We start from the raw sequence: 23013 nt of genomic DNA, 5'->3' as shown, positions 1-23013 counted from the left end.
TACATTAAATTATAATTAGGCTGCAATATATTACAATACTATATTTTGAGTATTTTATATATCTCTGCATAGTATGCGTACATTCTGTGCATTTTTACACCTTCAAATTTCCTATAAATACATAAAAATCTGCAGTCTAATTATGATGATTCTGAATTTTGGATTATTTATATCGCGATTTAAAAAATGTTCCATTTAGAGTTACTAACGTATAAATACATTAACTATCACAAATATAACGTCACATTCATAACCACCAGTTAAATGATAGGGTGAAAAGAGAAGAATACTGTCGCGTTATTGCCATTGTAACAAGGGTCTGTCCTCATACTTCGGTTCGCTTTTAAACTTACAATATATTTACAAGCAAGCATTTTCAGCGGCTGTTCTCGTCGCAAGATCACAATACTGTCTTTTCCTCATACCGATTCATCGTGCTGTCAGTGAAACGCAAATATAAGGATGAGCAAAGGCACCGCTATGATGCATAACAAATAAATAGACGTTCTAGGTTCGCACGTGGAGACAACCACGTATTCTTCGTTCCATTGTGAGTCATTGCCACTCAATGGCAACTCTAAGACCGTCCTCTCGTTACTGAAGATTTTGAAAGGCAATGAACACTCTGTCGTGCTATTCTTACAGGCGTGTACTGGATTCGAGATATTGTAGAGGGTCTTCAGCAGGTCGAAACGTACTCGTAAATAATTCGGCTGAATCTCGTTTTCAGAATTGAAGACGAAGAAATAATATCCGTTCGTAGGTACTCTGAAAAGTAGATTAAACGTTGATAATGATAAAATTTTAACAGACAAGTAAAGATAGAATCATCCGAAATATCCGATTAATTCCACAGACACTTGATAATTTCATACACATTTAACAATAGCAATCGCATTCTCGCGATAAAATAATCCAGACATTGTAATCCATTTGAGTCAAATAATTCCTCAGCAACGAATGTAAATTTGTCGTCACGTATGTTCATAAACATTTTTTGTTCAAAATACAGTTAAAGTATAATACTGAAACGAAAAAGATTCCCTCAAGATTGTTAAATAATTTATTGATATGCCATAAACCATACGATATCGCACATTCTAATCGTATATTTGGTATTCTTACAGGAATACTTTGCATTTAGGAGCACTTAAATTTTCTTAAGTCTTAGAATTATGCATTCTTGAACCTATGTGCCCCTTCGTATCACGTAGCAGCACTCTTAAATTCCCTTAAGGTTTTCAAATTACTTAAACTTAGAATTTTTGCATTTCCTCAAATCTTTAAGTTTCCTAGTTTCGTTTAATCATCCAATAATATCTTTATATCCTTCTTCAACGTTCCATCTACGTACTTAAAGCTCTTTTCTCTTAGGTCTTAAATCATTAAACGGAATCTAAAATCTTGGAATCTGGATTCTTAGAACTCTTTAAACAGTTTTACTACTTATTATCAAAGAGCTTCTATACTATCTAATGTCTGTAGAGTTATGGAATATGAAATGAACATTTTTCTCTTTTCTATCTTCTTACTCGTGTGTTACTCATTATCGAAACGTAAAAAACTTAATAGAAATTATACTTCTATCAATATTTCTGAATTATTGATAACACGGGACGTAAACTGGCTAAAATGATCGGAATTCGTAATTTTTATATAAAAATAACCAATTGTTTTAGTCTTCGAAGAGGCCTCTCTGTTGCTAAAAGAAATCGTCACGTTATCTAAATGTCTGTTTGCCTTTGAAATCTTATTTCTGCTATCATTTTAAGTATTCATAAATATTTATAACGGTTTATACGCAATATACCTGTATGTAACCGTGTTAGCGAACGAGGCGGTCAAATGTTCGCTTTCGTGTTTCGGCATACAATATCGATGTGGTGTTAAAGGTAAATTCAGAATCAGTCCTTTGCAATCCAAAAGCCGTTCCTCGGAGCTACTAAACGAGCTCCAAAATTCGGAATTACTTCTGTCGTTCAACGTCGTCTCGTTCACGGTACCCCTGTCCTCGGCTATGCCATCTGGATGCAATGTATCCTGATGTAACAGAAATTATAACAATTATAACAATTATATAATAATGCAGCTTTTAAAAGAAATACTTAATCGTAACAGTATTTTATCCATTGTACCTCCTATATTAATTCTATATGAAACGACTTTCATTAATTCATACCCTGCTTATAAGCAGACACCTTTCTTCTAATGCTTCCATAATCTTTAATCGTTTCTTTCTATTTGACGTAACGCGATTGAACGATACTTATCAAACAAAGATTCATCTCTCTTATTGTTCTCAAATTGAATCCGCGACAAATATTAACATTGCCTCGAAAATACCCTGATAAGAAAACTCTCGTACATTCTGTTAAATCCACGTGAATAAGTTGCAAACACCGCGAATAATTATGTTGACCTACTAATTTTTAATGAGGACAATACGAGCATCTGACCGTGTCTATCTCTGCACGATAAAATGTCGATTACGATCTATTAAATTGGACCGTTATCGCTGACGTATTTAACGTCGAGTTATTTACCGAATGAAATTGACATCGTGTGATAATCATCCGATCGAATTAGATTTAATCTGAACATAAGTCAACGATTAAACATCTCGTGGTAGCAGCATCCTCCTCCACCTTAAATCTCATTTCGAAACCTTATCGCGCATAATATTACATGCAACTGTTTTTTATCACTAGCTCGATGGAAATTTGCCGCTGTTAATTTATGTCCACGGAAAATTTTCTACAATCTTCCATGCTTCTACCTCAAATTCTTTGGAGTTACGTTTATCCTTTTAGTGATAATATCTTAAATACACACTGTCATAGATATAAGTATTTGGATACTAATTCGTTACAAGACTGTGGAGGTTTATGAAAATCCATATCTTTATGAACATGACTAAAGAAACAGAACTTGGAAATTTTGTATCACCTTCTAAGTATTAGAAAGAGTATTCCACTTTGAATATTTGATATATTTTTACACATTGTATGCATTTCTGTACTTTTTAAGTTCATATAAATGCATAAATATTCGCAATCAACTTATATTTAGTAGAAACTTCAAGAAATTTTATTGTACTTATTCTTTTACATTATGAGGGAAACATAATGTGAATAAAATAATAAATTTATAATAAAAATAAAAAGTATTCAATTTGTACCAAATATCAGTAGGTATACAAATACTTATGGTCGACAAGGTACATAGAAAGAAGTCATTTTACCTCCTCGATAGCAGCATCGTCATCTTCATCTTCCTCCGTTAATTCCGTATGAAGAGGCGAAGACAGAATCAAGTCTCTTCGTCTTCTACGTTTCTCAGCATCCGAAAGTGTCTGATCGTTCATCGTCTTGTTCACTGCCTGCCATAGATCTTCTCCCTCAGCACCCTTCTTCTCAATTTCAACCATCAGTTTTTTCAGTATCTTTTTACCCCGATAACCCAAAGAATTGACTTTTTCCAACACATCTCGAAGCACTTCTGCAGATGAAGCTTCCGCTTTTTCGATCTTCTCTTCAGGATTTACTGTCGTCTTCTCTTTGCTCGTCTGACTTTGCAGAAGATTTCCACGCAGGAGTTTTCGGTGTTTTTCTATCAATCCTCCTGTGTCGTTCACAACACTCACTACATTTTTCTTCTTCAAGACTTCTTCAAAAGTTTTCATGAACATATTTTCCATCTGTTTGTTCCTAGTTTTCTGTGAATCATCATGGGGATATTGAGTAGGCGGCTTCTCGATGTTATCAGTTTCCACGAAGGTTCCTTCGTAATGGTGATGAGGGTTCTCCTTCTGCTTTTTTTTCGTGTCGAGCGTTTTGGCGAATAGTTCCGTGAGTATCACTTTCATAGCTTTGGCATCCAATTCGTGACTGTTGTAATGGTGTGTTATGGTGTTCATCGTGTGCTTCGAGCTGTTTAAAGCGTTAGCATGGTCCTTGTGATGAAACTGTATACCCTGCTGCACTCTCTTCATTTTCTCTGGCTCATTGCTAGGACTTTCACTCTATGAAACGTACATGAAATTTATATCGTTTTCGTTTTACACCCTGATAACATCGTGCTAATATAATATATGAAAATTACCTCAAGCGAACCATTCATTGTAAGGAAACCGGTCTCTTTAGCAACTTCCAGGAGTTCCTCTAATTCTTCGCTGCTATCGTCACCAATGAAGGCACATTCATGAAGATGTTTGTGACCGCGGATCATGGTTAAAGAAGCACCAGGCCATCTACCATAAAACCCATAAATTTTTACTTTTTATCGATACTTCCTCAATTTTATGCTTTGCTTCAACTTCTTTTCACTTTTACATCAATACTACCTCACACAAGTGGATACAGTAACGCTACTACCACGAAGAAGATAGAAGCCCCAATATTCTTTCATGTCGTCCTCTAAAATCAAATGTCTTGTCATAGAAACGGGTAGAAACTCGTTTTCCATTTTTGGTTCATCATTCATCAGATAGGCGTTAAACGTGGTATTAACTTTAATGACTTGACTCTGCGAAGAATTTTTTCTCGATAATCGCATTATACTTAACAAAGTTGCGATGAGCCGTGGGATTAGAACATAATAAAAATATGCCTAGAGATAAAATGAGAATGTACTTACTTGACACCACGTGGTAGATACTTTCGCGTCGATAAGCCTTTGATCGGAAACGGTTAATGGATACAGTTGCTCGCAATAAACACGATATCGCAAGTATATCGGCCCAGCCACCAATACCGCAGGAAGAAACATTCCGAGTAAGCACAATCGAAATAATCTCAGAGGCACCTTGTACTGAGACCTACGAGGCTGCCAGTCTCTTGGACGAGCACCGTCCTCTACGAATTGTATAACTTTCATGAGAATCTTTCAGTTCTATGATTACTCAAAATTAATTATAGAAACGAATGATAATGAGTAAAATGATTAGTTACAAGAGTAATTGAAAGTTTCAATTTTATTATATCAGGCATACTTTATTTTCATTTTGCTAAAAATATTTAAGAATATATTCGATATAAATGTAATATAGTTTGACTGTGAAGGATAAATACATAATTAATTCGCAGAAGATGCTCGTTTATTTACTTATTACGTTACATAAATATTCACGCTAAATTACGCAACAGAATTATTTGTCGATCTTCTTTGTTAGATGATAAGATAAATAAGATCTTTGTTAGATGAAAGATAAAATTATGCGAGTCAGCCATGTTATTTTTGAAACTCTACACTCAAAATAAGCTACATAAATTTCATTTATGTCTGTTCGTTATTTAGAAATTTAAAATGGTGTAATCGCTTCTAGTTTTAGCGACTCGTGATTGTGAAGATCGTGACGTAATTACGTGAGGACACATTAATTAATAAAATTTCTTCTTTGTCGACCTTATGTTTCTCGTTTGGAAAAGATTAGTTAAGTTTATTTTCTGAGACTTTATTGAAACAACTATAAAATATTTTATAACACTTTATAGACTTGTCTTAGCAATCATACAATTGATAATCGTAGGAATAAGTGGAAAATTTTCCTTAGAAACGAAAGTTTTTATTTTGGTACGGAGTCACGAGTAACATCAATCCAGGATATTTTGAATCGCTATCTTGTTGACACAGTCTGTAGTAACAAAGTACGTATATTTTGGATTGAGATACATTCACGATAAGTAATAATCAATAATGACGACATACATTCGTATCGTACAAAGACTTGTAACGTCTATGGAATCATTCTTTTTGAGGAAGATTTTTAAACTATTCTATAAATATTTTTTAATTAACGCTTATAAATTATGAATGAAAAATATCAAATCAATTGGGACTTATAAAACTAAAATCAAGTAAAAGTTATAACAACTTAGTAATTGTGATTAAATAGGCTAGGGGTTAGGTCTTATGTCTGCGATCGAATGCGCAAGGTTATCAAACTAGCAGTCTTCCGCGAACGTCAAACGTATGTACATATATATATATATATACATATGTACATATATATATATATATGTACATATATATATATATATGTACATATGTATTATGAATGAAAAATATCAAATCAATTGGGACTTATAAAACTAAAATCAAGTAAAAGTTATAACAACTTAGTAATTGTGATTAAATAGGCTAGGGGTTAGGTCTTATGTCTGCGATCGAATGCGCAAGGTTATCAAACTAGCAGTCTTCCGCGAACGTCAAACGTATGTACATATATATATATATATACATATGTACATATATATATATATATGTACATATGTATATATATATATATATGTATGTATTTGTTAAATTCGATAAGTGCAAGAGCAATAACTTTATCGGTTTGCTTTGAACCTAGCAAAAGTAATAACTCAAACCTATAATATTACCATGATTATTATTTTCTGAACATATGCGCTATTGATTTCTGCAATCTTATACATCTACAAATATGCATGTTTTAAACAAATATATGTAAGTATAAAGTGATTCTAACTCCAAAAATATAGCTGCCGATAATGCATTTTATCTCAAAATCCATTTTCTTTCATAAAATATTTTTTATAACAAAAACTATATTAACTTTATTAAGTAAAAATAACGACAATGTTTTTATCTATTCTATAAATAGATAAATATGGAATTAGGTGTTTAAGTACTTTATTATAGCTCCTACAATATATAACACTATTTATTCAATCAATATCAATGACATACGAATGTTGTATATTTGAGTTATCTATTGGAACTTTGAAAACAGAAAAAGACACAAAATTCGATAAAATCATTATCATTTCGGTACACTGAACGATAAAAGATATCAATACTCCTATTTAACGACATTTAAATCAGTTTAATCACAATTGTTCCCAATTTACCATGATGCATATAAATGCATAAAATATATACATATAAAAACCTTTATATAGGTGCGCTAAGATAAAAATTTAAAAATAAGATACTTATATCTTGCGCAAGAAGAAAGATTATTTACGGTGCTATTATGATCGCTATTATGAGCTACATTAAAGAAGAATATGCACGATTAAAGAATGAATGTGTTACATTTCGTTTCAAAGGGCAATACATTTCTTGGCTACTTACAGTGGCTTAAGTAAATACTATAATTACATAATTAGTTAATTCATCTATCAATGCTAATACGATTTTGATAGGCCGTGTTTAAAGCTCTACACTCGATTATAGTATGTATATACATATATGATGCATGTATACTTTGCAATGCACACATTTCTTAATACCACGTGGTAAAGGAAAAGAATGGAAAGAGAGAATATCATCGCAAAAAGATTAGTAGCTAAAACACGCACTTCACTTTGATTTAATATTTTGCTCAAAAATAGTTAAAATGTATACATATGCGTGATAAATTATTTATTTTAAAACAACGCAATTTATGGAATCAAAACGGGTTATGAAGAAGAAGAACATGAATAGCGATTATCGCTTTACTATTACATCTTCGAAATAATTGATGAAATATACGAACAAAATAAAGCATACCAAGTATATCTATTTTTAATGGCGTCGTTGGCATTCTCCTAGTAGAAACGCGGTATAGACACTCAGAATCACTATTTTCACACGTGGATAGTATTAAAAGCAATAACAGAAACAAACACACATTATATACGTTGATGATTCATTAACAAAAAGATATAATACGTAGTTTGTAAAGAACAGCAATTCTTTTTAAATAAAAATAATCCTTTTTCCAAATTTTTTATTGATTACTACAATTAAAAAGAATGTTTAAATTATTTCTCTTTTTAAAAAAGTTATTAACTTTATTTCCACTGATATTTACAATAAATGTATAATTCATTAAATGAATACATAGTTATATTTATGCAAACGGGAAATTACGTATGTAAATATACGATACGTATCGTCTGCTGCCAACAGATCGACTGAATCAGTGAACGAATATGTCATGTTTTGTATCAGTATCTTATCAAATTTTACTGTGCTCTGGATAAGCTACGATCTATACATCTATTTGCACAAAATCATGGCACTATCGTTATCCATCTTTGCCATCAAAATATTGCAGTTATCTAAAGTATGGTAAACACGACCATACGGCAACAAAAGCACACATACGTACATAATTTTCCTTTTTTCCTCAGTTGATGCGAAACTACAAAATACTAAACTATCTAAAAAGTAATATTTGCGCAAAAAATTAATTTTTTAATTTTAAAATATAAAGCTATCACATTTTTTCCAAAATACTACTTACTTCTTCAGTAAATGTATAAATTTTGTTTAAAAGAAATATTTAATATAACATACTTTTATACACAATTCTATACACAAAAAGATAATACAAAAATGCTATAATTACTTGCATGTGTAGGTATAACATTATTTATGATAAATATTATTTGCGACGAGAATCGGATTGCCTATTTTTATCATCATTTGATTTATGTGATCTTTCTCCTCTTCGTCGCTTATTAAGAGGATTTCGAGGATCATAAATTTCAAACCAATCATCGTCTTTTGTACTTGCATCTTTGGCAAGAACAGGTGCTTTTTCTTCACAATGTAATGCATGTATCATCCAAGACTCATCAGCTGGATCAAAATCATCCTCTTTGTTATCTTCTTTTTTTAATGGACTCGGCGATCTTTCTCTTATAGTTTCCTTAGCAGTTTGAAGTTTAGATTTAAACTTGTTTAATAACTCCATTGTGAAGTCCTCGCGACTTTTCCCCTTTTTAGGTAATTTCGACTTTGCTTCTTTATACTTCTCTTGAGTTTCTATATATTCTTTCATAATCTCAGTTTTCTTTACTTCTTTTTCCACCTGATCTTGTCTTAGTTTTTGATCTGCTTCTTTCGCTTTCTTTTCATTTTGAACATCACGTTTAAAATCCCGAATTTGTTTCCTAATTTCTTCCCTGCATAATAGTTAATTGAAAATACTTAAATATACATTAGAAATAAATATTAATAAACAAATATTAATATAAAACATACGCTTTTCTTTTACGTTCTTCATCTCTGTCCTTCCCAAGATAATATTTATCTTCCTTTATCTCTTTATCATCTTCATCATCATCTACCTTATAATTTTCTGTTTTAGAATTTTTCTTTGTATCTCTTAATTTATTTTTTATTCTTTCTTTCATTGCTCTAAAAATACAAAACTTTTAATAAAAGATCTTACTTAATATAATACGATTATAACGTAAATAATAAACCAACTCCTTTTCTTTTTTTATAACTTCTAATTCCTCTTGAGTTTTTTCTTCCACATCGCTTTCCCAATCGCTACTATGGTCGTTTTTTATTTTTTTGTTTGGAGGTCCAGCCAATTCAATAGCTGGTTGTGCACTTAATTTTGGATCAGTTAGGTGATCATGTGCAGACTTGCCTTTACTACTAAACTGTTTATTAAGTATCACAGATTCTTCTTCATCTTCCTCTGCTTCTTCACCAAAGGATAAAAGATTAAAATTTCTGTAACAGAATGTCTCATTATAAAGTATATTATTAATAAAACAAAATGTTCTTTCTTACTTTACTCCTGTTCTTTTAGTTTTTAAACTATCATTTATTTCTTCATTTTTCTTTGATACTATCCTTGGTACAATATCAGAAAATGGATTCTTCAATATTTGTGTTTTTATAATTTTTGGAGGATAAAGTGGTCTATCATCCTGAAATAAAAAAAATATGGAAAAATAATAGTTGCATTGATTTCTGATACATTCCAACAACACTAAATTTACCTCATCTACAAGCGCTTCTTCAAGTTTAAGCATGTTAAATATAGTTTCTCCAGTAACCTTACCAAAGATAGTATGCTTATTTTGCAACTCTGGTGTGGAACCAAGAGTAAAAAAGAACTGAGAACCGTTGTCATCTTTTCCAGCATTAGCCATAGCAATTAAACCTCTTCGACAAAACCGTAATCTTGTGTGAAATTCATCCTAATGTATACACACATATATATATATATATATATATATATATATATAAATCCAACAATTATTTTTTAATAAAACAAATTAATTTTATGTTTCAAGTAAACTCACTTTAAATGGCTGTCCATATATGCTTTCACCACCTTCTCCTGTACCTGTTGGATCACCACCCTGTGCTATAAATCCTTTAATGATTCTATGAAATATGGTGTTATCATAATAGCCTTCCATACATAATTGTATAAAATTTCTACATGCTTTTGGAGTCTCTTTTGCCCATAACTCTAAATCAATGTCACCAACAGTAGTTTTCATCATCACCTATTTATAATATATTAGTTTTGGTAATATAACATGCCATTGAAATAAAGCGTATTATTTAATGATATAAATTATTTAACATTTTAATGTAGAAGTTCAAAAATAAATATTATATACAGGTTATGTTTTTAAAAACAGGTATACAATCCATTAAAATATTATGAATTAATACTTACTTTTCCCTTAGTGGGTGGTTCTTGTATATAAATATTACTCATATTTGTAAATCCTCTTTAATAAAAAAGTTATATTTCAACAAATATCAACGAAAACACTTCATATTAAAATTTTAATTCGCTACAATACGTCAACCAAACAGGTGAAAATGTATTACTTAACACCATTGACATAGACTATACATAATATATGTAGACGTATAATCAAAACTGCCGTGAATCAAAGCAAAAAACACAAATGAGAAACTATTGTGAAATAACCTGTAATACTAAAGAAATTATGAAGTTAAGGTAAATAATATTAACTGAAATGATATATAAAGATATATATGTCTATATTATCTTATATTATAATAATTTATAATAATTACAATAATTTAATGTCATAATTTAACTTGCATTTTTCATATGGTTATCTTAAAAATAAATTTATTTATTGTAAGTTTTTATTTACTTAATTAATTTAATTATTTTACTGTTATTTAGTGATATTTAAGTACATTATTCATAGTTGTACATTTTAAGGTTATCAAGAAAAAATAAAAATAAATTATCTTCTATATGTGAAACTGTGTATTACTTTTATTTTTGAGATTATATAATTAATAATCAATATATATTTGCATCTCTTAAATTATCAAATAATTTTTAATAATGCTGGCTATTTTTATAACTATCTAATTTTATGTCTACTAAAGAAATATAGCAATGCTGATGTATTGATAAAACATTCTACATTCACAGTATAAATTTATTCTTTACTTAACTGTGTAAGCTGAAATACTTAGTAAATCTTTTGTAAAAATTTATTTATGTGTAACATGGAAGTAAACGTAATGGATGTATACCAATCAAATAATCTAAGTACCAACTCTTTATTATCTGATGATAATTTAATATATGATAAAATGAAAATGTGTTTAAATTACATTCATTTCAAAGTATTTCCCACTGATTGGGAAAAAAATATTTTGAATTTATTACCAAAGAAATATAACAGAAAATATTCTTTTCTAATAAAAACAATATTAAAAGAAGTAAAAGACATATATGCTAAGGATATGCAAGATTTCTTAAATAAAGTTACGTTATCAAATCATAAAAAGAATGATGATTATGTTTCTAAGATAATTTATGCGAACCATAAATTCTTTGATGATCAAAATGCTTTTAATAAAAATATTTTTTTAAGACGTGGTAAATTATTAAATAAAAGATATTATCTTTATTTAGAACCAATTAGAATTATTATAAAACAAGCACAACTGAAACTTCCAGTATTTATTTGCAACTTTGAACATTATCATAATTTTGGGCTTATGTCATTAACTGATTTTCAAAATATGATTAATAATGATATTAAAAAAGGATCCTTGGCACTAACAAATCAGTTTTATACTAAGGTGGCAACAGCTGTAGCAACAAATAAGATTTTAAGGAACATTAATAAGAAACGATTACCCAGTATTATGCACTGTATAACACATGTTTTTGTGCAACAAATTTTGAATGTCATGATAAAATCTATTGATCATATAGTAAACACTATGAGTGATAAATATTGCTGTCCTCAAATCAAATTTCAACTTATTATGCAAGATGACCAATTATGTCTTAGTCCTACTGTTGAAGAAGTATATTCTTTATATCACGATATCATTGAAAAAATTAGGATAATTGCCCAAGATTTAATACCATTGGAAGAATGGCTTAATATAAAAGTATATTATAAATATATTAAAGTAGAATTACCAAATTGTTATATTAAAGAGTCTCATAACAAGTTGCAACTTACTTTAGATAACTTATTTCAATCTTTAAATGAACATGTAAAACATATCATTGAAGAATTTTATCTTATCTGTACACCTAATTTAAGGGAAAGAATATTATCATTAACATCTGAAAAAATAAACTTTGATTTATACATCCAACATATACAGGAATACAGTACCTATTTAATAAAATCAAATACAATGACATTGAATACATATCATGCAATAGGAAAATTGGAACAACATGGAGCTAAAGAATTTTTGAAACAGGAATCCTTTGATATTATAAATATTTTTTTAAACAAACTCATTAAATACCATCAAGAATTCAATGAATCTATTTGTTTAGATTTTGAAAATTTAAAAACAAAGATATTAAATATTCCAAAAAATTCACAATCCTTAATTGAGTTAACTGAATATATTTCCTATGCATCACAAGTGCTAATAAGAGAATTAGAACATAAAATTCAGTATTCAATACACATGTTAAGCATATTATCAGAGATAACAGTTTTATCAGATGATCACATTCAATTAAATAAAGAGACTATTAATTGGTTATATGAAATTGAAGCAATATTTAAACAAAGTAATATATTATGTGAGGCAATGAAAAGTGAATTAGAAGATGATATGCAGAAAAGGATAAATAACTTAAACATTAATGTGGATAACATCATTCCTCAACTTAGTGTGTTAGATAATATGGATAATATAAACAGAATTGAAGAATATGTTGAATATTATAAAGGTCTTCTAAAACAAATAAATCAAATTAAACAGGAAATGCGAAGAATTAATGAAGAAGAAACATTATTTAAATTTCCTGAAACTGAGTTTTCAAATGTAATTGAATTATATGAAATGATCATATCATTTCATGATCTCATTTATGTCATTTACCAATGGCAAAGAGATTATTCTGTATGGTTAGATGGTCCCTTTGAATGTTTGGATGCTGTCATTATAGAAAACAAAACGTTGAATTATTTTGAAAAAGTTACTGAAATGAGCAAAATGTTTAGAACAAGGATTAAAATGGATGTAACACTGAACAAATGTTTCAAATTTTCTGGACTTGCAGATGATCCAGATCCGATGCAACAACCTGCACCATTAAAGTTATGTTGGCAAGCACTTAATTCTATAAACAATTTTAAGCAATATTTACCATTAGTAACATGTATGTGTAATTCAGCTCTGCAAAAACGACATTGGATAGAAATGTCTGCAATATGTAAGTTTAATCTTACACCTAATGCTGGGACTAGTTTAAGAAAAATTATTTCATATAATTTAATGAGTGATATTGAGAAATATAAAGCTATCAGTTTAAGTGCTAATAGGGAATTAAAGATGCAACAGAAATTATTGAAAATGATCAAAGAATGGGATAAAATTTCTTTTGAAATAAGTCTTGATAAACAAACTGAAATGAATGTATTTTCTAATATGGACGATATAGAATTATTACTTGAAGATCACCTTATAATTATTGAAGAAATGAAAACTTCAAATTTTGTTAAAGAAATAGCTTCCTTAATGACAGATTTTTTAATGTCTCTCACTAGGATTCAAGAAATTATTAATCAATGGAATTACATACAAATATTAGTTCTTTCCTTAAACTCTACTTTTTGTCACCCAAGCATAAAAGTACATTTAGCCAAAGAATTTCTTTTGTACAAAGAAATTAAAGAAGTCTTAAAACATATTCAAAAGAAGCTCTCAGAAACACCTACTTTTAGAGAACTTAATGATACAATAATTTCAAAATCTTTACTCAATATTGTTGAGAAGCTTGAATACATAAATGAAGAAGTTAAAAATTATATACAAACTAAGAGACAATATTTTCCAAGGTTTTATTTTCTTTCTGATAAAGAAATTGAAGAAATATTATTTAAATCTGATATATCTATACAAAGTATATGTATACAAAAATGTTTTGAAGGTATACAAAAACTAAAAATTGATAAAGAAAAATCTATTTGTTCCATTTTTGGTGATTATGAAGAAGAATTACATTTAGAAAAATTAATTTCACTTAATGTTCAATATGATCATGAAGAGAAATGGTTGATATATCTTGAAAATGAAATAAATACCACAATAAAAAAAAGCATTCTCCTATCTTATCAAATATTTAGTAAAACATTTGCACATAATAGCATTATAAATTTTCCAAGTATGGCAATTGTTTGTACTTTTCAACTTTGCTGGACTATCGAGGTACATAGGTGTCTTACTCCTCTTAATTTTAAAGCTCTGAATTCCTTATATTCAAGATATATTAATTATGTAACTAGCTTAACTAGTGAATTGAAAAATTATTCGATAAAAAGATTGAGAAATTTGTTAATGTCTTTAATTACTATATTAATTCAACAAAAAGACATTATTCAGTTATTATTAGACAAAAATATTACCAGATCTACAGACTTTGAATGGGTTGCACAATTACAATATTATTTAGTAGAAGATTGCATAGAAGTATCTATTTTTAATACAACTATAAAATATGGGTATGAATATAGTTATTACAAACAACATATAATAAATACTCCTTTAACAGATAGATGTTTTCATACTCTTATGCAAGCGTATAAGTATCATTTATATGGTGCTATTACAGGACCATCTGGTACAGGAAAATTAGAAACTCTCAAAAGTTTAGCTAAAACTATTGCAATACAATTTCGTTCTTTTAACTGTACTAATACATTATCTTATAATTTTCTATCTCAAGTATTTAAGGGATTTATTTCTTGTGGAGTATGGCTTTGTTTTAAAAACTTTGATACATTAAAAATTGATCTCCTATCAAGACTCGCACAAACTCTTACTTCTATTTTTCAAATTATAGCAACAAATTTAAAAATCACAATGTTTGAAGGTTCCTCATTAAGAGTAAGTAGAATTGGACATATTTGCATCATTACAAAACTGAATCTATTCCAATATTCTAATTTACCGGATAATTTAAGAATATTATTTAGAACAGTATCTATGATAGTACCAGATATGAATAAAATTATAGAAGTTGAATTTTTCGCTGGTGGCATATCTAATTCAAAGCTATTAACTTCAAAATTAGTTACGCTATATAAAATACTATCTGAGCAATTATGGTGTCAATCATGTAACATTTTTAATTTGTATTCTATGAAGACAATTGTCAAAACCACAATTTTTTTAAAGAGAAGTTTTCCACATGAAAATGAAACTGTACTACTTTTACGTTCATTAATTAATGTTAATCTTCCAAAACTTTGTACTATAGATACACACATTTTTAGAAATATAGTTCATTACATGTTTCCAGATCTTACCTTGTTGCCTCCTAACTATGCAGTATTTTTAGAAACTCTTGAAACAGTATGTACATCTAAATCTATCCATATTCATGATGTTTTCAAACTTAAAATTATACAAATATTTGAATTAATGCATATTCATCAATGTTTAATGATTGTCGGTAACCCTTTTGTTGGGAAAACAGAAATATTAAATATCCTTCAAGTTGTTTTATTGTCTTTATATGAGCAAGGTAGTGAATTTGGTGTTAATATAAAATTAGAGACAATAGTTCCAAGTACAATTGATGTTAATCACCTTTTTAGTCATTTTGATGAAAAATCTAAAATTTGGAAGGATGGAATATGTTCCAAAATGATTCAGCCATTCTCAAAGAATGATTCCTTTGACAGAAGGTGGATAATATTTGACGGACTTCTAAATAGTGTATGGATTGAAAATTTATATGCAGTTCTTGATATAAATAGGATGTTATATTTATCATCAAATGAAAAAACGAATATGACAAATTTTGTATCCATTATCTTTGAAACAATAAGTATGGAAGATATTTCTCCTGCTATTTTATCAACTTGTGGTATAATTTATATTGAGTCAAATTCTATTGATTGGAGACCCTATGTTAAAACCTATTTTTCCAAACACAATATTTATGACGAACATAAAAACATATTGTATCCATTGTTTGATTGGATAATAGAACCTTGTTTACAATTTATACAAAAGAATTGCACTGTAACTTTAAATGTTGGCCAGTTACATTTTGTAATGTCAACATTAAATTTGTTTGAAATGTATTTAAGGGATGCTTTGACGGAAAATACTGAAGAGAAGGGGAAAACATCCCATTTTTTAATATGGGCTCAGGTTGCACTTATATTATCTATAATATGGGGTTTAGGAGGAAATTTAGATATAGATTCTCATACTAAATTTAATTCTTTCTGTACATCACTTTGGACTGGTGCAATTAAAGAATATCCAAAACCAGAAATAATAAAGGGTTTTGACATAACACTACCTCATGAAGGCTTAATACAAGATAATTTTTATATCTTCAAAGGTGTTGGAAATTGGAAGTATTGGGGAAGTACTGATATATTAAAGAGTGAGCAAATATTAGAAAACTCTGGTTGTAATGAAATTTTTGTACCAACAATTAATACAATAAAATATAATCACATGATTCTCAAACATATAAAATACAGAAAACCTTTCATTATTTGTGGAGATGAATCTATTGGAAAAAGTTATCTTATAAAAACTTTATTGAAAAATAAATTACCTGAAGGAATATATTCCAATTTACTTAATTTTATTTCTCTGAATACAGTTGCTAAAACACAACAATTATTACTTTCAAAATTAAATAAAATAAGAAAAAGGCACTATGGACCACCGAAAGATCAGTTTTGTATTAATTTTATAGATGATCTTAATATGCAAAGATATGAATGCCAATCAGAAATAAATGGTATCTTAGATCTTATTCGACAATATCATAGTTATGGTTACTTGTATGATATTAATGATTCTGAAAAAATTTGTATTAGTGACATTATGTTATCTCTTTCAATTGTAACTAATACCAAAATTAAAATATGTCCTAGATTTTTAAGGCACTTTAATTTATACACTATGTATGCCCCTGCTACAGATACTATATTCAGAATATTTTCAAATGTGCTTTTCAGTAATTTAAAAAATAATTCTTTTACTGCAGATATATTCAGTACTGTAACCAGTATAATTAATGCTACGATTGATATATATAATTCTATAATTAAAACTTTACTACCAATACCTACTAAGTTTCAGTATCAATTTAGTATAAGAGATATAAGCAGAGTTATTAACGGATGTAGTCTTCTTCAAAAAGAATCAGTAGAAACTAAAGTTACCTTCATGCGGCTTTGGGCTCATGAGGTATGGCGAGTTTTTGGTGATCGAATATTGGATAATAATGACAAAGAATGGCTTTTTTCACAGATTAAAATAACCTGCAAACATCATTTCAAAGATTCATTTGAAACAGCTTTTGATTATCTGCCAAAATTTGATAATAATGAAATTATCAAGGATAGTTTTTGTAATTTAATATTCTGCACTTTTATGTGTACAGAAAAATATGAAAATAAAAGATACGAAGAAATAAATTCTATTGAGAAATTACAAACTAAAATTATTTTTTATATAAATGAATATAATAATAATAATGTGAAAAAACGGATTGATATTGTAGTATCACAGTATATTTTAGAATGTTTGATAAAAGTTTCAAGAATTTTAGCTATACCAGGAAGCAATTTATTAATAATTTCTAGTATAGGATTTGGTAGAAAGTCCTTAGCAAGTCTAGCTGCTTATATGCAACAACAAGAATTATATGAACCTTCTGTGCAATCTTATTGTGACTTCAACATGTGGAGAAAAGATATAAAACTGGTTTTACGAAAGTGTGGTGAGTTAAAACAGAATTTTATCCTCTTTTTAAAAGATAAACAAATAAAGAATAATTTTCTTCGTGATATTTGTTGCCTATTGTCTACTGGTGAAATACCTGATTTATTTTCTATTGAAGAAAGGTGTGATATCATTGAAATGATACGTTTGCATGCTCAAGGTGGTAATAAAAATGAAGAAATCAGTAATCATGCAGTAATGAATTTTTTTTTGGAACAATGTAGAAGAAAATTACATATTATATTTTGTTTTACTGAAACAAACAAAAGTATAAGATCATATTTATATAAATATCCAGAATTAATAAAATATTGTACAGTAAACTGGTATGAAATGTGGCCAACAGATACACTTTTACAGGTAGGTTTGAAATACATTCAAGACATTAATATTGAAGAAGACATAAAAGCAAATGTAATAAAAATTTGCATACAATTATATAACTATGTACAAGAAATAAGCAAAGAATACTACAAAGAAACTGGAATGAAAATTCATGTTACATCAGTTACATATTTGCACATGTTAAAATTATATGTTCACTTGATATGTAAAAAACAGGAAGATATTGTTACATTGAAAAATAAATACCTAACAGGTTTAGAAAAATTAGAATTAGCAGCTCAACAAGTAGAAAAGATGAAAACCACATTAACAATATTGAAACCACAGTTAGAGTTATCTGCCCAAAAAACGATAATTACAATGAAAGAAGTGGAGAATGAAAATATTATTGTAGAAAAAGCAACTGCTGTTGTACAACAAGAAGAAGAAATAGCAAATAAGAAAACAGAAATTGCTGGGAAATTAAAATTGGAATGCGAAGCTGATCTAGCTGTAGCAATTCCAATTTTAGAAGATGCTATTGTTGCATTAAATACACTAAAACCTACAGACATTACATTGGTTAAAGCTATGAAAAATCCTCCTGATACTATCAAGCTAGTAATGGCAGCAATATGTGTAATGCTTGATGTTCCCCCAGATAGAGCAATTGATTCAGTTACTGGCAAAAAATATACAGATTATTGGGGTCCAAGCAAACGCATTTTAAGTGATATGAACTTTTTACAAATTTTAAAAGACTATGATAAGGATAACATTCCATCTAATATTATACAAACTATTAAGAAGACATACATAATAGATAGCAATTTTAAACCACATATCGTTGCCAAAGCATCAAGTGCTGCAGAAGGCCTTTGTAAATGGGTATGTGCAATGGTGTCTTATGATGAAGTTGCAAAGGCAGTTGCTCCTAAAAAAGAAAAATTGCTTATTGCAGAAAAAGAATGTAATGAAGCTGAAGCATTTCTAAATGAAAAACGAAAAACTCTGTTGACATTAAATGTTAAACTCGCTGCCTTGAATGACAGTCTTCAAGAAACACTACAACAAAAAATAAAACTAAAGCAAGAAGTAGAAGACTGTACCATCAAACTTCAGAAAGCAAAAAATTTAATGGCAAGTTTAGGAGGGGAAAAAGATCGTTGGATGCAGATTGCAGAAAATCTTAAAAGGAATTATGATAATCTTGTGGGTGACATGATATTGACATGTGCAACTATAAATTATGCAGCATCATATAATATTGTATTTCGTAACAAAATTTTAGAGCAATGGAAACAATATATGGAAATTCTGAAAATATCATATAGTAAGAACTATAATTTAATAAATATACTTGGAGAAGAAAATGATATAAACCATTGGTATTTTTCTGGTTTACCTAAAAATAGCTTTTCAGTTGAAAATGCAATTATTATGACTAATTCCAAATTATGGTCCTTATTTATTGATTCACAAAATCAAGCAAATGAGTGGATTAAAAAAATTGAAAAAAAGAATAATTTAAAAATTATTAAGCTCACTGACTCCAATTATTTGTCAATTATTCAATATAATGTTGAAAATGGTATCCCCACATTAATTGAAAATGTAGGAGAAGAATTAGAAATATCATTGGATCCTTTTCTTCTAAGAAGAATTTACAACGATGAAAAATCTTCATACTTAGATATTGGTCATGATATAATAAAATATTCATTCGATTTCCGATTATATATTACAACGCGATTACTTAATCCTCAATTTTCATGCGAGATGTTTAGCAAACTTACAATAATTAATTTTTCCATTCCCAATGAAGCTCTTCAAGATAAACTTCTTGATTTTATTATTTACAAAGAAAAGCCAGAACTTCAAGAAAAGTTTAAAATTTTACTTATGGAAGATGCTAACAATAAAAAAATATTAAAGCAACAAGAAGATATAATATTAAATATCTTATCTTCAACAACAACAAATATTCTTGAGGATGAGACTGCTATAAAAAGTTTAGATTCTTCAAAAAATTTTTCTTTGAACATTATCAAGAAACAAGAAATGACAAAGGTAACATCACAAGAAATAAATAAATTTCGAAATACTTATGTAAATTTTGTTAAATATTGTACAGATTTATTCAATACATTAAATGTTTTGCCATATTTAAATCATATGTATCGTTTCTCTTTTTCTTGGTTTATACAATTATATAGAAGATCAATTGAAATTTCAAGTAGAAGTGTTATTCTTGAAAAACGATTAAAATATTTAAAATTTTCATTTACTCAAAGTCTTTATTCAAGCATTTGCAGATCTTTATCAGAAAAACATAAAATACTGTATTCTTTTCTATTATGTTCAAAAATTCTATTGAATGATCAACAAACAACTGAAGAAGAAATTAAATATTTTATGACATCAAACATAAATCATAGTAATACAGTTCCAAATTATAAATTTGATTGGCTTCCACAAAGTATTTGGATAAATATTTATAATCTCAGTAAAATACTTCCTTCCTTCTATGATCTTGCAGATGATTTTTGTTCTAATGATAAGGCTTGGAAACAATATTATGTTTCTGAATCATTTGAAGATCATCTGATGCCAGAACCTTGGATTAATAAGTTATCTTTGTTTCAGAAACTCATTCTTGTAAAAATTTTACGTCCTGATCAAATTACAATACAGATTATGAAAATGATAGAAAATATGTTGGGAAATACACAAAACCATTCCCCTAAAATTAAAATATCTCAATCATATGCGGAATCCAGTTATTTAACTCCACTTTTATTTATTTTACCTGCTTCTTTAACACCATTATCTATTATTTCTACATATGCAAATACTAAAGGTTACTTATCCAAATTTGTCTCTCTATCTATGAGTAAAGGTGAAGAAAAGAAAGCTGAATTTCTTATAAAGAGAGCTCAGAAGGAAGGAGGTTGGGTGTTTCTGCAAAATTGTCATCTAGTAACTCATTGGTTGGCTAATCTTGAAAAAATTTGTGATAATTGTAACATTTCTAATTCATCTTTAGATTATCGCTTATGGTTATCCAGTTGTTCTATCAATGAATTTCCAATTAGTATATTGCAAAATAGTATAAAAATCATGCACGATTATCCTTTAAATATTAAAGAAACATTGTTGAATATTTATCAGTCAGAACCTATAATAAATAAAGAATTTTTTGAAGGCTGTCCTGGAAAAGATAAAATTTTCTTAAAACTTCTTTTTGCAATATGTCTTTTTCATGTAATTATACAAGAGAGAGAACACTTTGGGTTTCAAGGATGGAATATACCATATAAATTTGATCATACTGATCTTAAAATATCCATTATGCAATTACAAAATTTCATAAATAATGCAGATCATGTACCCTTTGATATTTTTCTATATCTTATTGGAGAATGCAATTATGGGGGCAAAATTCGAGACGAATTTGACAGTAGATATTTAAAACATCTTTTAACTGATTATTGCAATCCTAACATAATTGAAAATGGACAGTATGTACATGCAAATGGCATACAGGAATTAATACCACAAAGATGTGAATATTATCAAGTAATTGATCATATTAGGAAAATTCCATCAAACTTATCATTTCAAATATTTGGATTTAATAGAAATGGTATTATTATTCGAAATACTATGATAGCTACAGAATTGATATCATCTCTTTCATATATGAGCTCTCCAATTTCTTTATTAGATGAAGAGTTACAGAAAGATCAAGTATTAATTTTAATTAATGATATTAATGATAAATTATGTGATGCAATTAAAGTTAATGAAATTCAAGAACAATGTACTTCTATGCTTAAAGAACCTTTGCAAAGAGTTCTTTTTTGTGAAATCAAATCATTAAAACATATTTTAGAAATTATAATAAAGGCATTGGCTAATTTAAAATTAGCATTGGATGGTTATCTTCTTTTTACGGATTCGTTGAAAAAATTAGCAAAAGAAATATGTAAAAATAAAATTCCACATACTTGGAAGATGATACAAATTAATATTCTTTCTGAAACCTTAACAGACTACATCGATAATTTATTAAAACGTGCTAAGTTTATTCAAAATTGGATTAATCAAGGACGTCCAAAAATTATTTGGTTTGATACATTATTTCATTACAAAATGTTCTTTTCTGCAATGTTATTGACATTTTCTAAAAGGTATAATATATCTATTGAAGATATCATTTTCGATTTTGAAATAGATACAAAAAAAGAAATTGACGAAGAATATGATGATGCATATTTAATTTGTGGACTGCATTTATGTGGTGCTCGATGGGATTTGGAAAAAAGAATGTTAGTCGAAAATTTTACAAATGAAATCTGGCAAAATATGCCACCAATACATCTTAAATGTTCACGGAAAAAAAAAAGTGCAGATAAAATCTATGAATGCCCTGTCTATATAACTGCTGCTAAAGATATTGATAAAGATATCAAATTTTCTTCAAAGAATTATATAATTAGTATACCTTTGAAAACTGATACCCCTGCAACTCATTGGATAAAGTGCGGTACAGCTTTATTTTGTCATATGTAAGTTATATAAGTTAAGTAAAAAATATTAAAATAAAAACAATTTTCATATACCATATTTGTATATTTTTTACAATAATATCTAGTAATATGTTTAACATACAATACTTAA

General features: G+C 28.3%; 3 protein-coding genes across 4 annotated transcripts; 1 reads left to right on the top strand and 2 right to left on the bottom strand.

The window, feature by feature from the left end:
- Positions 1-297: 297 nt before the first annotated feature.
- Positions 298-7984, bottom strand: LOC105682119. The gene is made up of 7 exons (XM_033324936.1): positions 7519-7984; positions 4636-4853; positions 4343-4524; positions 4102-4249; positions 3242-4021; positions 1811-2040; positions 298-768 (listed from the first exon to the last, which is right to left on the bottom strand). The coding sequence occupies exons 1-7, from the start codon at positions 7550-7552 to the stop codon at positions 441-443; spliced, it is 1920 nt and encodes a 639-aa protein (XP_033180827.1). The 5' UTR covers positions 7553-7984; the 3' UTR covers positions 298-440.
- Positions 7985-8139: 155 nt separating this feature from the next.
- Positions 8140-10646, bottom strand: LOC100749467 (spliceosome-associated protein CWC27 homolog). The gene is made up of 8 exons (XM_033324938.1): positions 10448-10646; positions 10062-10271; positions 9756-9956; positions 9544-9683; positions 9229-9483; positions 9001-9156; positions 8254-8921; positions 8140-8170 (listed from the first exon to the last, which is right to left on the bottom strand). Exons 1-7 carry the CDS (start codon positions 10487-10489, stop codon positions 8399-8401), a joined length of 1527 nt encoding a protein of 508 aa, XP_033180829.1. The 5' UTR covers positions 10490-10646; the 3' UTR covers positions 8140-8170; positions 8254-8398.
- On the top strand, positions 10646-22959 carry LOC100741089 (dynein heavy chain 7, axonemal-like). Of its 2 annotated transcripts, none has more exons than XM_033324934.1 (2): positions 10646-10738; positions 13310-22959. In XM_033324934.1, exon 2 carries the CDS (start codon positions 13324-13326, stop codon positions 22903-22905), a length of 9582 nt encoding a protein of 3193 aa, XP_033180825.1. In that variant the 5' UTR covers positions 10646-10738; positions 13310-13323; the 3' UTR covers positions 22906-22959. The 2 variants fall into 2 exon arrangements, with proteins under 2 accessions (XP_033180825.1, XP_033180824.1); XM_033324933.1 differs by lacking the exon at positions 10646-10738 and having other exon boundaries at positions 11219-20400; positions 20977-22959.
- Positions 22960-23013: the final 54 nt, after the last annotated feature.

Source organism: Bombus impatiens, unplaced genomic scaffold (genome assembly GCF_000188095.3).
Source record: "Bombus impatiens unplaced genomic scaffold, BIMP_2.2 scf_0083, whole genome shotgun sequence".
Lineage (NCBI taxonomy): Eukaryota > Metazoa > Arthropoda > Insecta > Hymenoptera > Apidae > Bombus > Bombus impatiens.
This window is presented reverse-complemented; position numbering and strand designations above follow the sequence as displayed.